Below are 16,017 nucleotides of genomic sequence, written 5' to 3' on the forward strand. Positions count from 1 at the left end.
GTTCGCGAATCGAACATCGCAATACGCCAATGAGAGTGACGTCATAAAGGCAGTCGCCACATGCCTGCACTGTTTCACACAATGAATGGCATCTCCGTTACATTCCAAGCAATCAGTCTTCAGTACAAGAAACGAATGAGTCATACGCAGTATATGATGAATGAATTTAAGACTGCAATTCCACATTTTTTTTAAGGTCCCGCCCAGATTTTGGTTTTACTTACGTATTAGTATTACTTACGTTTGATGAAAGATTTTTGTCAACTTTAGCGTTTATGGAATATATACGGTTGCTGATTTAGAGTATGTTTACTGGGGTTAGATAGTGGGAGTTTAATAAGAGCATTAGCAAACCTTTGACAGGCATTTCTGTTGCCATTAAAAACTGTGAATGTGGCGACATCTGTCGGTCATCTGTCAGACAAACTATAAACCACAAAATTGCGATTATTTTAGTTTTCTGTTTCATTAATTCAGTCATCGGTGGAAATTACAGTTATTGATTGGAACTCTGGTCCTCTTGGTGATGAACTCTTGAAAATAGCCGACTGTAAGTAGTCAAGACAAATTATGAATACATTTGATGAGGTACTAGAAAGAAACAGTTTTCAGTAACACTTTACAATAAGGTCTTGTGTTCTTAACATCAGTTAGCTAACATGAAGTAACAATGAGCAATATTACAGCATTTTTAAAATCTTTGTTAATGTTAGTTAATAAAAAATACAGTAGTTCACTGTTTGTTCAAGTCAGTTAACAGTGCCTTAAATAATGTTAACAGATACAACTGTTGATTTTAACTAAATATCAACATTAACTAGAACTAATAAATGCATAAAAGTATTTTCTTGTTAACTAATGTTAACAAATGAAACCTTACTATAATTTTTTACCCACTTTTCTTATTTATTTTGAGGGTGGAGAGGATAGTTTGAATCTGTTTGTAATGAAAATATTTTTTCCCAGCAAGTCTTATATTTGCACAGTTTCAAAGGCACGTTCTTGTATAATGGTCCAAAAACAATTGCAGTATAACTCTGGGCATTCTGAATTAGGATAACAAAATCTGATCATTTGCCTGAGTTTAAGTTAATATTGCACAGGCAAATTCAACAGAGGATGTCTTGTATAAAACTTGTTAACCATGAATTAAAATGTGAGCAAAGGTATTTAGCAATATTGCACGATCTGTTTCGCATAACAATTAGAAGCAAACATTCCAGACAAAGAAAAACACCAACAACGCGTTACAGAGAATATAAATATTATTTCCCATTAGAAAAATAAATGCATTTGCTAAAAAGGCACATATTCAAAGAAAATTCATTTGCAACAGTGGCAGTTCATTCACTCATTACATTTAACCACTAACTTCCAGTGTTTTGAATGGTTGTATAAGAATAAAACACCATTATATAGACTTCCATGGAGTCATTATTTACACCTACTCCTCATTAAGAGGCAAATAATTCTTGCTGGAAAACATGTAGTCCACTATAAGTCCACCAGCTTTCTGGCAGTCTAGATTAGGCAACCTGAGATGGACGTTTGGCATATTTTGAGCGATAACAGCGGTCGCTTCACCACCTTGCTCGCTCCAGGTTCAGTCCCTGTCACCACAGCTCACACTTCTGCTTGGGATTCATGGGTGAGTCTGCCTTGCAGCCGAAGTGCTTTGAGAACTCATGGGAATTGGAGATGGTGCCAATGACCCGGAAGCGTGACGGACTGTGAGGGTCAGTGATAACGCCCTCGTGAGAGCTTTCGGGAGTCCGAACTGAGCACCACACCTACAAAAAAGGAAACAAAGGGTTTTATTAGACCATAGTAGGACATGAACTGATTACTACATTTTTGAAGAAAATATAAGAGTTGTTTGTCTGTGCAAAGGTCAAACAGTGTACTAATTCGTGCATTAAATTGTATCATTTAAAAATGTCAGTTCTTTTTTCTTTTCTTTTCTTTCTTTTTTTTTACAGTTAACTGTAGTTGCTATCTTGTTGCATTTTCATGTTTAACACAGGCAGGCTGTAAAAGTTTGATGTATTATAATAATATATAATGTATAAAAAAACTAAAATTAAATATTTTATGCCTAAAATAATATACATTTAATTTATTTTAGACAATGAGTCGTAAAAATGTATTTTAGTCTAAATGTATTTTAGAAAATTTCCCAATTATGTTCTTTTTTTCTTTTTTTTTTTGACAGGTTACAGCTGCTAGAGCATTTCTTGATGGTTTCTATGATGTTCTGGCTGGTTTTCTGGACCAAAAAGAACAAAAAAAAAGTATAAATATATATATATATATATATATATATATATATATATATATATATATATATATATACACACACACTATATTGCCAAAAGTTTTGGGACGCCTGCCTTTACGTGCACATGAACTTTAATGACATCCCATTCTTAATCCGTAGGATTTAATATGGAGTTGGCCCACCCTTTGCAGCTATAACAGCTTCAACTCTTCTGGGAAGGCTTTTCACAAGGTTTAAGAGTGTATTTATGGGAATTTTTTACCATTCTTTTAGGAGAGCATTTGTGAGGTCAGGCACTGATGTTGGCGAGAAGGCCTGGCTCGCAGTCTCCGCTCTAATTCATCCCAAAGGAGTTCTATCGGGTTGAGGTCAGGACTCTGTGAAGGCCAGTCAAGTTCCTCCACACCAAACTCACTCATCCATGTCTTTATGGACCTTGCTTTGCGCACTGGTGCGCAGTCAGGTTGGAACAGGAAGGGGCCATCCCCAAACTGTTCCCACAATGTTGGGAGCATGAAATTGTCCAAAATGTCTTGGTATGCTGAAGCATTAAGTGTTCCTTTTACTGGAACTAAGGGGCCAAGCCCAACCCCTGAAAAACAACCCCACACCATAATCCCCCCTCCACCAAATTTTACACTTGGCACAATGCAGTCAGACAAGTACCGTTCTCCTGGGAACCGCCAAACCCAGACTCGTCCATTGGATTGCCAGGCAGAGAAGTGTGATTCGTCACTCCAGAGAACACGTCTCCATTGCTCTAGAGTCCAGTGGCAGTGTGCTTTACACCACTGCATCTGACGCTTTGCATTGCACTTGGTGATGTAAGGCTTGGATGCAGCTGCTCGGCCATGGAAACCCATTCCATGAAGCTCTCTATGCACTGTTCCTGAGCTAATCTGAAGGCCACACAAAGTTTGGAGGTCTGTAGCTATTAACTCTGCAGAAAGTTGGCGACTTCTGTGCACTGTGTGCCTCAGCATGCGCTGACCCCACTCTGTGATTTTATGTGGCCTACCACTTCGTGGTTGAGTTGCTGTTGTTCCCAATTGCTTCCACTTTTTTTGTTATGATACCACCAACAGTTGACCATGACAGGAAGTTTCACGAATGGACTTACTGCACAGGTTGCAACCTATCACGGTACCACGCTTGAATTCACTGAGCTCCTGAGAGCGACCCATTCTTTCACATATGTTTGTAGAAGCAGTCTGCATGCCTAGATGCTTGATTTTATACACCTGTGGCCATGGAAGTGATTGGAACACCTGAATTCAATGATTTGGAGGGGTGCCCCAATACTTTTGGCAATATAGTGTATATATAGAGATATTTTAATCCCTATAGCATGGGGTCCCACCTTTAAAATATATCTGCATTTTTTATATGAAAATATTTATTTTTTGTCTGTCAGGTGAAAATTGTGAGTTAAAAATAATAGCAAAGGCTATGCACACCTCACTTTAACAATCACATCAGAGGTAAATGTTCAAATCGAAGTGTGAGAAAAAGAAATATTGATTCCTGCCTTAGCAAACCGATCGTTCAAAAACAGAGACAAAAGACTTTGAAGTGCAAAGGTTGAGGGCTGTAAAACAAATAAAAACCTTTAAACCAAGTGTAACATAGAAAGCAAACATTTTTGAGGCACAAACCTGAGCAAATCCTACAAAGAACAGCTGATGATTGGTCATTCCAAGGGCAGGAAGGGTGGCCTCCTCACCGTTCTTCTCGATCCAGTTTACATAAGCCTGCAAAGCAAGTGTGATAACATAAGTCCGCTAATAATTCAGCATGCTACACTGCATGCTGAGATCACAAATAAACAGTGCCCTCGTGTCAACGGTTATTTTCCTCTCCATCAGAGAGGTTAACGCAGGGTCTTCTCCGGCCATATGCTTTGCGCATCTGCTCTGTAACCTATGACTTTTCAGCCAACGGAAAGAATCCGAGCGGCTGGAGGTAGAGTAGCCCATTCCAAGCCACCTGTTGCACCGCGAGGCTTTTCAGCGAGACAGGATCACGACGGCCCCAAAGCTATCAAAGCCGCCAACGAGAGACATATAGAGATCGTAATGCCTTTCGTATCAGATTCTCATACGTCATTCGCCGTAGCTGTTGTCATGTTATGGAAAGTAACCATTGGTGTTTCATCTCTTTATAACTCGCTGATGAACTAAACAAATCTGTTGATTGAGTTAAATCGATTGAAATTCTAGTTCCTGCAAAGTCTTGTTCCACAACAGGATCTTCACAAACCTTATAAGCTGCCCTCAGGCCTCCGTTGTCAGCAATATTTTCTCCCAAGGTGTGTTTCCCATTCAGAGGTTCTTTATTTATACTGTAGTTGCTGTACTGCTCCACCATGCACTGGGTCTGGAGTTTAAAAGCGTCCACTGAAGAATTTTGCCACCACGAACGCAAATTCCCATCCTTATCATACTCTCTTCCTGTAGGACATGTTTAAAACACTGTGTTATAACACACACATATTGATAAATGGTCACATACATATTACAACATTACAGTTCTGTAATAAAAGCTGATGATTTTATTGATTTACTAACAATTTGACATTATTAGAAATCATACATTAAAATACAATTATATTATATTTTACATTATAAACAACAAAAAATGCTATTTATTAAATGTATATATCAATATTAATAAAATATTTAAATATTATATTTATTTTATGAAGGAAGAAAAGATTGTAAAGTGGCATTAAAACTGGTTTTAATAAAAATCAATCCAAAATATTAAACAATCTATGCACATTCTCTTACTCTGAACTTTTCCAACTTTTTGTATTTTTTCAATTTTTTTGTATTCAAACATAATAAAAAAAATATTTTTTACATTATTTGTATTAATTACTAATAATACTTCCTAGTCTGAGGTTCTAAAAACTGATTGACAGACAGATGCATGATTCGATAGTCTAATATTTAATTAATAATTTAATAATCATTTAATTTTGTGTGAAATGTATTCACTATTACCATATAGCAACCAGTTAGGTTTATAGTCACTCCTGTGGTTATGTAACTCTGTTAATAATGAATCAATGGCACACTTGAATCTTTATAGCAATTTACTGAATCTTACATACTGGAGATCTTATCTGAAATAACATACAGTAATAATTTACAGAGAATCATTTTATTACCTTGATCGTCAAAGGCATGGGTGAGCTCATGCCCCATAACCACTCCTATACCACCGAAATTCATTGCTCTAGAAAACAACAAATACACAATAGTATGAGGTAAGTGATATAATATGTCCGACTATAAACTGCCTCTTTCTAAAAACTCAAGTAAGAGGTTAAATAATAAGCAGGTGAGGTTTTGTTAGTGGGAGCTCTTACTTTGGCCAAGCATGGTTATAAAAGGGAGCCTGCAGAATGCCTGCTGGAAGTACCATCTCATTCTTTGTGGGGTTGTAGTAGGCATTAACTGTCGGTGGAGTCATACTCCATCTGTATGCGGAGAGACAAGCAAGAAAGAAAAAATTAATGGCTTGACTGTTCGCTGACATACACATGAACAGACACTGGGGTAGCTTTAATTTAAAAGTTAATACAAAAATGACAATTCTGCCATCATTCTAAATCTGTATTTATTTTGAAACATGTCAGTTTTCTTATATTATGAAAGTCAATGGGGTCCAATGTTGTTTGTGTTCTTTGCATTCAATTCCACAGAAAAAAAAAATAAAAAATCAACAAGGGTTTGGGAAGACATTAGGGGGAATAAATGACAGTGTTGTTATTGTTAACTAACCCTAAAACTAAATAAAAAATGATTAAAACGTTGGTTTAGGTTGATTGAAATAAAGCTGATATAGAAAATAAATATTAGATGAATCATTTAAACTTAAAAAACTTCAACACAAATGTCCTTGGCAACTAACTGAAATAAATAAGTTGAAGTACTAAAATGACTATAACCAAAATAAATAATATTTTTTTTTTTTTAAATGAAAGAAGCATTAACTAGATTTAAAGTGAAAACTGAAAATATAAAAATATAAAATTAATAAACTCTATAATAGTATATAAATAATACTAAAATAACATTGGTTAAAAGATTACATAATTTAAATTTTTGGGTGAACTATCCCTTTAAGAGATGTGTGTCAGAGCATCATGTTGTGTGCGAGTCAGACTGATACTCACTGATCTCTGTTGGGGGTTTTTCTCAACTGATCAGCAGTCACTCGTGCAGAGAAGTTGTAATAATTCATGACGTTTTGAAAGTAAAGCTCTGAAACAACATCAAACTGATACACAGTTTGAGAGGCCGAGATTTTAGTTCAGGCATTCTACTAGATTAAAGACATTTTTCCATGAACCAAAATAAAAAAAACAAACAGAAATGAACAAAGTGTATACATACATCATTAAACACCTTGTCCAGTTCTTTGGGGTTCATAATAAATTTTGGATAACCAACCATGTTGTATATTGCATCTGCCTAGACAAGAAAAAAGAAATACAAATTTTGAGTGGCATTATAAGAGCGCAGACTTCAACACCAGATGGCATTGCAGAGCATCAACACACATATAAACTTGTATTGTAGTTTTTTTTTTTGCATTATAAATGTATAGTATATAGTGATATTCTGGTAGCTATATTATACCTTTAAGGGGATTTTTTAGCCAATTTTATTGTCCCCCAAAAACGTAATGAAAATGATAAACAATCATCAATTCTAAAACTAAAGCTAATACAAACTGTTTATAGTCTGACATATTAGATAGGTGTTGATTTCAGTAAGATCCATCCCTGCGGGCAGAAGTGGTGGAAAACATCATGTGCGATTGTGCTGTTGGTTCTCACCTTTTCTTTGGCTGCTTTTTTTGTCTCAGGATCCATCCAGCCGACAGTCTTCAGGCTGTCTTCAAAGGCCCATTTGATCTCGGAGACCATATCTTCAACCTGACAAATACGTCAGGAGAGAATATAGTTCATAGGCCTGGAGGAAAAGATGGGGATGGCATGCAAAATGTCACAAAATACTCACAAAAGCTTTGCTGTCTTCGGAAAAAGTAGCTTTGACAAAAAGCGCCCCGAGAGCAAAGCCCAGAGCACTGTCCGTGTCACTGACGCAAAGTTTCCAGCGTGGCATGCAGCTCTGGAAAACACAAAGGTGATATATTAACACCTGCATCCTCATTTACACTGTAATCTTCTTAATGTGACATCTCACAAACAATCTACAGTACATCCAGACTTGAACTTCTGCAGCTACAAAAAAAAGTCTAGTGTTCATGTGCACAAAATAGGAATTAGCGTTTGAGAAAATGATCACAAATTATTTTTAAGACATTTTAGATAAACAAATATGCATGTAACAAGGTAAACAGGTTTTTTTTTTATCAGTGAGACTATGAACGCATGTTTCCGCCACTGATAGATAAAAAATAAAAAAGGTAATTGCGACTTTTTCTGACAATTGCAAGTTTAAAATCTAGCTATTCTGACTTTTTTCCTCGAAATTGAGTTTATATCTTGCAATTCTGGGAAAAAAGTCAGTATTGCGAGAGATAAACTCATTAATGCGAGTTATAAAGTCAGAATTGCAAAACTCGCAATTGCGAGTTATAAAGTCAGAATTGCAAGTTAAAAACTCATTAATGCGAGTTATAAAGTCAGAATTTCAAGATATAAACTCATTAATGCGAGTTATAAAGTCAGAATTGCAAAACTCGCAATTGCGAGTTATAAAGTCAGAAATGCAAGATATAAACTCACAATTGTGAATTATAAAGTCAGAATTGCGAGATATAAACTCACAATTGCGAGTTATGAAGTCAGAATTGCAAAACTCGCAATTGCGAGTTATAAAGTCAGAATTGCAAGTTAAAAACTCATAATTGTGAGTTATAAAGTCAGAATTGCGAGATATAAACTCACAATTGCGAATTATAAAGTCAGAGTTGCGAGATATAAACTCACAATTGCAAGTTATAAAGTCAGAATTGCAAGATATAAACTCACAATTGCGAGTTATGAAGTCAGAATTGCAAAACTCGCAATTGCGAGTTATAAAGTCAGAAATGCAAGATATAAACTCACAATTGCGAGTTATGAAGTCAGAATTGCAAAACTCGCAATTGCGAGTTATAAAGTCAGAAATGCAAGATATAAACTCACAATTGCGAATTATAAAGTCAGAATTGCGAGATATAAACTCACAATTGCGAGTTATGAAGTCAGAATTGCAAGATATATACTCACAATTGCGAGTTATAAAGTCAGAAATGCAAGATATAAACTCACAATTGCGAATTATAAAGTCAGAATTGCGAGATATAAACTCACAATTGCGAGTTATGAAGTCAGAATTGCAAGATATAAACTCACAGTTGCGAGTTATAAAGTCAGAACTGCAAGATATAAACTCATTAATGCGAGTTATAAAGTCAGAATTGCAAGATATAAACTCACAATTGCGAGTTATGAAGTCAGAATTGCAAAACTCGCAATTGTGAGTTATAAAGTCAGAAATGCAAGATATAAACTCACAATTGCGAGTTATGAAGTCAGAATTGCAAAACTCGCAATTGCGAGTTATAAAGTCAGAAATGCAAGATATAAACTCACAATTGCGAATTATAAAGTCAGAATTGCGAGATATAAACTCACAATTGCAAGTTATAAAGTCAGAATTGCAAGATATAAACTCATAATTGTGAGTTATAAAGTCAGAATTGCGAGATATAAACTCACAATTGCGAGTTATAAAGTCAGAATTGCAAGTTAAAAACTCATAATTGTGAGTTATAAAGTCAGAATTGCAAGATATAAACTCATTAATGCAAGTTATAAAGTCAGAATTGCAAGATATAAACTCACAATTGCGAGTTATGAAGTCAGAATTGCAAGTTAAAAACTCATAATTGTGAGTTATAAAGTCAGAATTGCGAGATATAAACTCACAATTGCAAGTTATAAAGTCAGAATTGCAAGATATAAACTCACAATTGTGAATTATAAAGTCAGAATTGCGAGATATAAACTCACAATTGCGAGTTATGAAGTCAGAATTGCAAAACTCGCAATTGCGAGTTATAAAGTCAGAATTGCAAGTTAAAAACTCATAATTGTGAGTTATAAAGTCAGAATTGCGAGATATAAACTCACAATTGCAAGTTATAAAGTCAGAATTGCAAGATATAAACTCACAATTGCGAATTATAAAGTCAGAATTGCGAGATATAAACTCACAATTGCGAGTTATAAAGTCAGAATTGCAAGATATAAACTCATTAATGCAAGTTATAAAGTCAGAATTGCAAGATATAAACTCACAATTGCGAGTTATGAAGTCAGAATTGCAAAACTCGCAATTGCGAGTTATAAAGTCAGAAATGCAAGATATAAACTCACAATTGCGAGTTATGAAGTCAGAATTGCAAGATATATACTCACAATTGCGAGTTATAAAGTCAGAAATGCAAGATATAAACTCACAATTGCGAATTATAAAGTCAGAATTGCGAGATATAAACTCACAATTGCGAGTTATGAAGTCAGAATTGCAAGATATAAACTCACAGTTGCGAGTTATAAAGTCAGAACTGCAAGATATAAACTCATTAATGCGAGTTATAAAGTCAGAAATGCAAGATATAAACTCACAATTGCGAGTTATGAAGTCAGAATTGCAAAACTCGCAATTGCGAATTATAAAGTCAGAATTGCGAGATATAAACTCACAATTGCAAGTTATAAAGTCAGAATTGCAAGATATAAACTCATAATTGTGAGTTATAAAGTCAGAATTGCGAGATATAAACTCACAATTGCGAGTTATAAAGTCAGAATTGCAAGTTAAAAACTCATAATTGTGAGTTATAAAGTCAGAATTGCAAGATATAAACTCATTAATGCAAGTTATAAAGTCAGAATTGCAAGATATAAACTCACAATTGCGAGTTATGAAGTCAGAATTGCAAGTTAAAAACTCATAATTGTGAGTTATAAAGTCAGAATTGCGAGATATAAACTCACAATTGCAAGTTATAAAGTCAGAATTGCAAGATATAAACTCACAATTGCGAATTATAAAGTCAGAATTGCGAGATATAAACTCACAATTGCGAGTTATAAAGTCAGAATTGCAAGATATAAACTCATTAATGCAAGTTATAAAGTCAGAATTGCAAGATATAAACTCACAATTGCGAGTTATGAAGTCAGAATTGCAAGTTAAAAACTCATAATTGTGAGTTATAAAGTCAGAATTGCGAGATATAAACTCACAATTGCAAGTTATAAAGTCAGAATTGCAAGATATAAACTCACAATTGCGAATTATAAAGTCAGAATTGCGAGATATAAACTCACAATTGCGAGTTATAAAGTCAGAATTGCAAGATATAAACTCATTAATGCAAGTTATAAAGTCAGAATTGCAAGATATAAACTCACAATTGCGAGTTATGAAGTCAGAATTGCAAGTTAAAAACTCATAATTGTGAGTTATAAAGTCAGAATTGCGAGATATAAACTCACAATTGCAAGTTATAAAGTCAGAATTGCAAGATATAAACTCACAATTGCGAATTATAAAGTCAGAATTGCGAGATATAAACTCACAATTGCGAGTTATAAAGTCAGAATTGCAAGATATAAACTCATTAATGCAAGTTATAAAGTCAGAATTGCAAGATATAAACTCACAATTGCGAGTTATGAAGTCAGAATTGCAAGTTAAAAACTCATAATTGTGAGTTATAAAGTCAGAATTGCGAGATATAAACTCACAATTGCAAGTTATAAAGTCAGAATTGCAAGATATAAACTCACAATTGCGAATTATAAAGTCAGAATTGCGAGATATAAACTCACAATTGCGAGTTATAAAGTCAGAATTGCAAGATATAAACTCATTAATGCAAGTTATAAAGTCAGAATTGCAAGATATAAACTCACAATTGCGAGTTATGAAGTCAGAATTGCAAAACTCGCAATTGCGAGTTATAAAGTCAGAAATGCAAGATATAAACTCACAATTGCGAGTTATGAAGTCAGAATTGCAAGATATATACTCACAATTGCGAGTTATAAAGTCAGAAATGCAAGATATAAACTCACAATTGCGAATTATAAAGTCAGAATTGCGAGATATAAACTCACAATTGCGAGTTATGAAGTCAGAATTGCAAGATATAAACTCACAGTTGCGAGTTATAAAGTCAGAACTGCAAGATATAAACTCATTAATGCGAGTTATAAAGTCAGAAATGCAAGATATAAACTCACAATTGCGAGTTATGAAGTCAGAATTGCAAAACTCGCAATTGCGAATTATAAAGTCAGAATTGCGAGATATAAACTCACAATTGCAAGTTATAAAGTCAGAATTGCAAGATATAAACTCATAATTGTGAGTTATAAAGTCAGAATTGCGAGATATAAACTCACAATTGCGAGTTATAAAGTCAGAATTGCAAGTTAAAAACTCATAATTGTGAGTTATAAAGTCAGAATTGCAAGATATAAACTCATTAATGCAAGTTATAAAGTCAGAATTGCAAGATATAAACTCACAATTGCGAGTTATGAAGTCAGAATTGCAAGTTAAAAACTCATAATTGTGAGTTATAAAGTCAGAATTGCGAGATATAAACTCACAATTGCAAGTTATAAAGTCAGAATTGCAAGATATAAACTCACAATTGTGAATTATAAAGTCAGAATTGCGAGATATAAACTCACAATTGCGAGTTATGAAGTCAGAATTGCAAAACTCGCAATTGCGAGTTATAAAGTCAGAATTGCAAGTTAAAAACTCATAATTGTGAGTTATAAAGTCAGAATTGCGAGATATAAACTCACAATTGCAAGTTATAAAGTCAGAATTGCAAGATATAAACTCACAATTGCGAATTATAAAGTCAGAATTGCGAGATATAAACTCACAATTGCGAGTTATAAAGTCAGAATTGCAAGATATAAACTCACAATTGCGAGTTATGAAGTCAGAATTGCAAAACTCGCAATTGCGAGTTATAAAGTCAGAAATGCAAGATATAAACTCACAATTGCGAGTTATGAAGTCAGAATTGCAAGATATATACTCACAATTGCGAATTATAAAGTCAGAATTGCGAGATATAAACTCACAATTGCGAGTTATAAAGTCAGAATTGCAAGTTAAAAACTCATAATTGTGAGTTATAAAGTCAGAATTGCAAGATATAAACTCATAATTGTGAGTTATAAAGTCAGAATTGCGAGATATAAACTCACAATTGCGAGTTATGAAGTCAGAATTGCAAAACTCGCAATTGCGAGTTATAAAGTCAGAAATGCAAGATATAAACTCACAATTGCGAGTTATGAAGTCAGAATTGCAAGATATATACTCACAATTGCGAGTTATAAAGTCAGAAATGCAAGATATAAACTCACAATTGCGAATTATAAAGTCAGAATTGCGAGATATAAACTCACAATTGCGAGTTATAAAGTCAGAATTGCAAGTTAAAAACTCATAATTGTGAGTTATAAAGTCAGAATTGCAAGATATAAACTCATAATTGTGAGTTATAAAGTCAGAATTGCGAGATATAAACTCACAATTGCGAGTTATAAAGTCAGAAATGCAAGATATAAACTCACAATTGCGAGTTATGAAGTCAGAATTGCAAAACTCGCAATTGCGAGTTATAAAGTCAGAAATGCAAGATATAAACTCACAATTGCGAATTATAAAGTCAGAATTGCAAGTTAAAAACTCATAATTGTGAGTTATAAAGTCAGAATTGCAAGATATAAACTCATAATTGTGAGTTATAAAGTCAGAATTGCGAGATATAAACTCACAATTGCGAGTTATAAAGTCAGAAATGCAAGATATAAACTCACAATTGCGAGTTATGAAGTCAGAATTGCAAAACTCGCAATTGCGAGTTATAAAGTCAGAAATGCAAGATATAAACTCACAATTGCGAATTATAAAGTCAGAATTGCGAGATATAAACTCACAATTGCAAGTTATAAAGTCAGAATTGCAAGATATAAACTCATAATTGCGAGTTATGAAGTCAGAATTGCAAGTTAAAAACTCATAATTGTGAGTTATAAAGTCAGAATTGCAAGATATAAACTCACAATTGCGAATTATAAAGTCAGAATTGCGAGATATAAACTCACAATTGCAAGTTATAAAGTCAGAATTGCAAGATATAAACTCATAATTGTGAGTTATAAAGTCAGAATTGCGAGATATAAACTCACAATTGCGAGTTATAAAGTCAGAATTGCAAGTTAAAAACTCATAATTGTGAGTTATAAAGTCAGAATTGCAAGATATAAACTCGCAACTGTGAGGAAAAAAGTCAGAATTGTGAGAAAAAAGTCAGAACTGTGGGATATAAACTCTCAATTGCGAGGAAAAAAAGCAGAATTGTCAGATAGAAAGTTGCAATTATCTTTTTTATTTTTTATTCAGTGGCGGAAACAAGCTTCCATAGTGAGACATCACATTGTTCTCTTGAAGGTTTCTCGAATATGAAGCCCAGAAGTGGGCAGCAACAGGACATGTCTTGTCACCCATTCAACTTCCCATCTCTTGTTTAGGAACGGAGGCTCTCGAGATAACGGCTAATAGCTCACAATGAAAGACTATGAGGGTAAAATGGAATTTTAGCTTCTAAAGGAAATGAGACATTAAGTGAAAATGAAAATGTCTGTGGAAACAATGATACATGTTTTTCAGGATTCTTAAATTAACATAAAGTTCAAAAGAACAGCATTTAAAAAGCCTTGGAATCCAGCATATATATTATATGGATTACTCTAATAATACATTTATGGTGCTTTTTATCATTTTTGGGCTTTGACTGCTCCATGTCACATTTCACTTTCATTGTATGACTGAAAGCAGAGTCAACATTTATGTTCCTCAGAAGAAACAAAAGTCCTACAGATTTGGAATGATATGAGGTTGAGTAAATGATGACAGGAAGTTTCATTTTTTTGCTAACCTATCACATTAAATAAAATAGTAAATGCTATACCCACACTAACATACTAAGCTGTGCTGAAGGTGACCGTCCTTATGGACCCTCTCTTTATCTCTTATCATAACCCATCACACACACACACACACACATCGCCCAAGGCTCAGTCTTTCGTTTGTTATTTCAGCCTGACCCCAGCGGAAAGTGAGGCCAGGGCAACAGGATCTCCTCCTGATAAGAGTCTGAATAACCAGGCTCCCCGCAGAACAACACACCGCCTCTTCATACACACCAACCCTGATACCAGTTACTCTAAGAAAAGTCGAAAAGACGGAGAGCAGAAGCGAGAGGATGAGGGCAAATGATCACATTTCCCTCTTTTTGCCTTTCATGCTCACTGAGCCCACTGGCTAATTTAATGTTTGGGTAATTTTGTTTTTGAATATAAAATCATTTTTGCATCAAATTATCCACTTAGAGGAAGATAAGTGTAGTGGAATAGAAAGAACATTTTATATATATATATATATATATATATATATAAAAAAAACAATGTAAAAGTCTTTACTGCCACTTTTGACCAATGTAATGTGTCCTTGCTAGAATAAAAGTATTAATTTCATCGTCACATGGCATGACAATCAATCAATGCCATTTGAAATCTGAGATAGATGACAGATGCTATTTTTTTAACTGAACACAGGAGAGAATATGATTTGTATGATCTGGCAGAGGGTAAGATTATTAAAAAATAATGGCTAAAATTTACTTCACAAAGTTATCAAAAAAGTTCAGAATACTTAAAACAGTGCATGGTTGTATGGACCGCTTTTATGATACTTTTATGGTGCTTTTTCTAGCTTGGCAGTATAAATATGCATAAACATGTCCAAGGTCACGTTGATTTTATAATATAAATGATGACAAAATTTAGCATGCACTATTTCTTTTAACTGATGCAAAAATTTGCAAAAAAATTAATAATGTGCTTTAAATCTCAACTATAGAAAAATGAAATCATTTATGATAGAGAGGGAAAAAGAAAAAGAGAGATAAATGTGAAAAACATGACTTTGTTACTTGATATTTGATGGATCATTCATGACTCTTTCGGTGACAGCAGTGCCTTGGGCTGACAGATGTCAGCTTTGATCATCGTTTCTCACCTTCTTGGTGCCGTACATTACTTCAAGGAAGTGCTGTTCTGCATCTTGGAACCTCTGGTCTAAGATGGACACCATTTTCCGCACCACTTTCATGATCATGTAGTTATTCAAGACACTGGGGGAGACACAACAGCTTTGATCTTAGCTAACAGACAGTTTCCCAAAGGAGAATGTGATTTTTCTACAGGTCTGGTAAATATAAAGATTGCAGAGAACATGCTCTGGCTCTAGAACACAAAACATTCTGATGGAAAAGGGGTAAGAGTATCACCCAAAAAAAAAAAAAAAAACACAGCGTAGCTGGCTAATTCTGTCTAATGTTGGTTTACCTCTTGTTGGTGTTGCTGATGAGCTCAGAGACTTTCTGTAGGTATTCTTTAGCGTATACAACCACAGGTTCAGAGTCATTTACGGCAACAGGGGCGAACACTGCAGAGAGGAAAGGAATCCAATCTACTGCCGGAGCCAACGTCTACAGCACAGACACAAACACATGACTGACTTCCCAGCTCACATGCTACACCACAATTTGACTTATGAAAGAAAGCTTTATACGTCTCCAGCAAAGGAAGCATGTTCTGAAATCGT

At 34.4% G+C, this 16,017-nt stretch overlaps 1 protein-coding gene across 2 annotated transcripts in view; it reads right to left on the bottom strand.

The window, feature by feature from the left end:
* Positions 1-885: 885 nt before the first annotated feature.
* ece1 (endothelin converting enzyme 1) overlaps positions 886-16,017 on the bottom strand; it is a 33,926-nt gene continuing 18,794 nt past the window's right edge. For both annotated transcript variants that reach the window (XM_048172599.1, XM_048172598.1), the window contains 11 exons: positions 15,759-15,901; positions 15,430-15,544; positions 7,312-7,422; positions 7,128-7,226; positions 6,682-6,759; positions 6,462-6,565; positions 5,652-5,762; positions 5,451-5,518; positions 4,538-4,728; positions 3,934-4,029; positions 886-1,790 (listed from right to left, as the gene is read on the bottom strand). In XM_048172599.1, the coding sequence (XP_048028556.1) occupies positions 1,614-1,790; positions 3,934-4,029; positions 4,538-4,728; positions 5,451-5,518; positions 5,652-5,762; positions 6,462-6,565; positions 6,682-6,759; positions 7,128-7,226; positions 7,312-7,422; positions 15,430-15,544; positions 15,759-15,901 (1,293 nt within the window). In that variant the 3' untranslated portion in view covers positions 886-1,613. The remainder of the gene's footprint in view (positions 1,791-3,933; positions 4,030-4,537; positions 4,729-5,450; positions 5,519-5,651; positions 5,763-6,461; positions 6,566-6,681; positions 6,760-7,127; positions 7,227-7,311; positions 7,423-15,429; positions 15,545-15,758; positions 15,902-16,017) is intronic.

The sequence above is a fragment of the Megalobrama amblycephala genome, linkage group LG21 (assembly GCF_018812025.1).
Source record: "Megalobrama amblycephala isolate DHTTF-2021 linkage group LG21, ASM1881202v1, whole genome shotgun sequence".
Lineage (NCBI taxonomy): Eukaryota > Metazoa > Chordata > Actinopteri > Cypriniformes > Xenocyprididae > Megalobrama > Megalobrama amblycephala.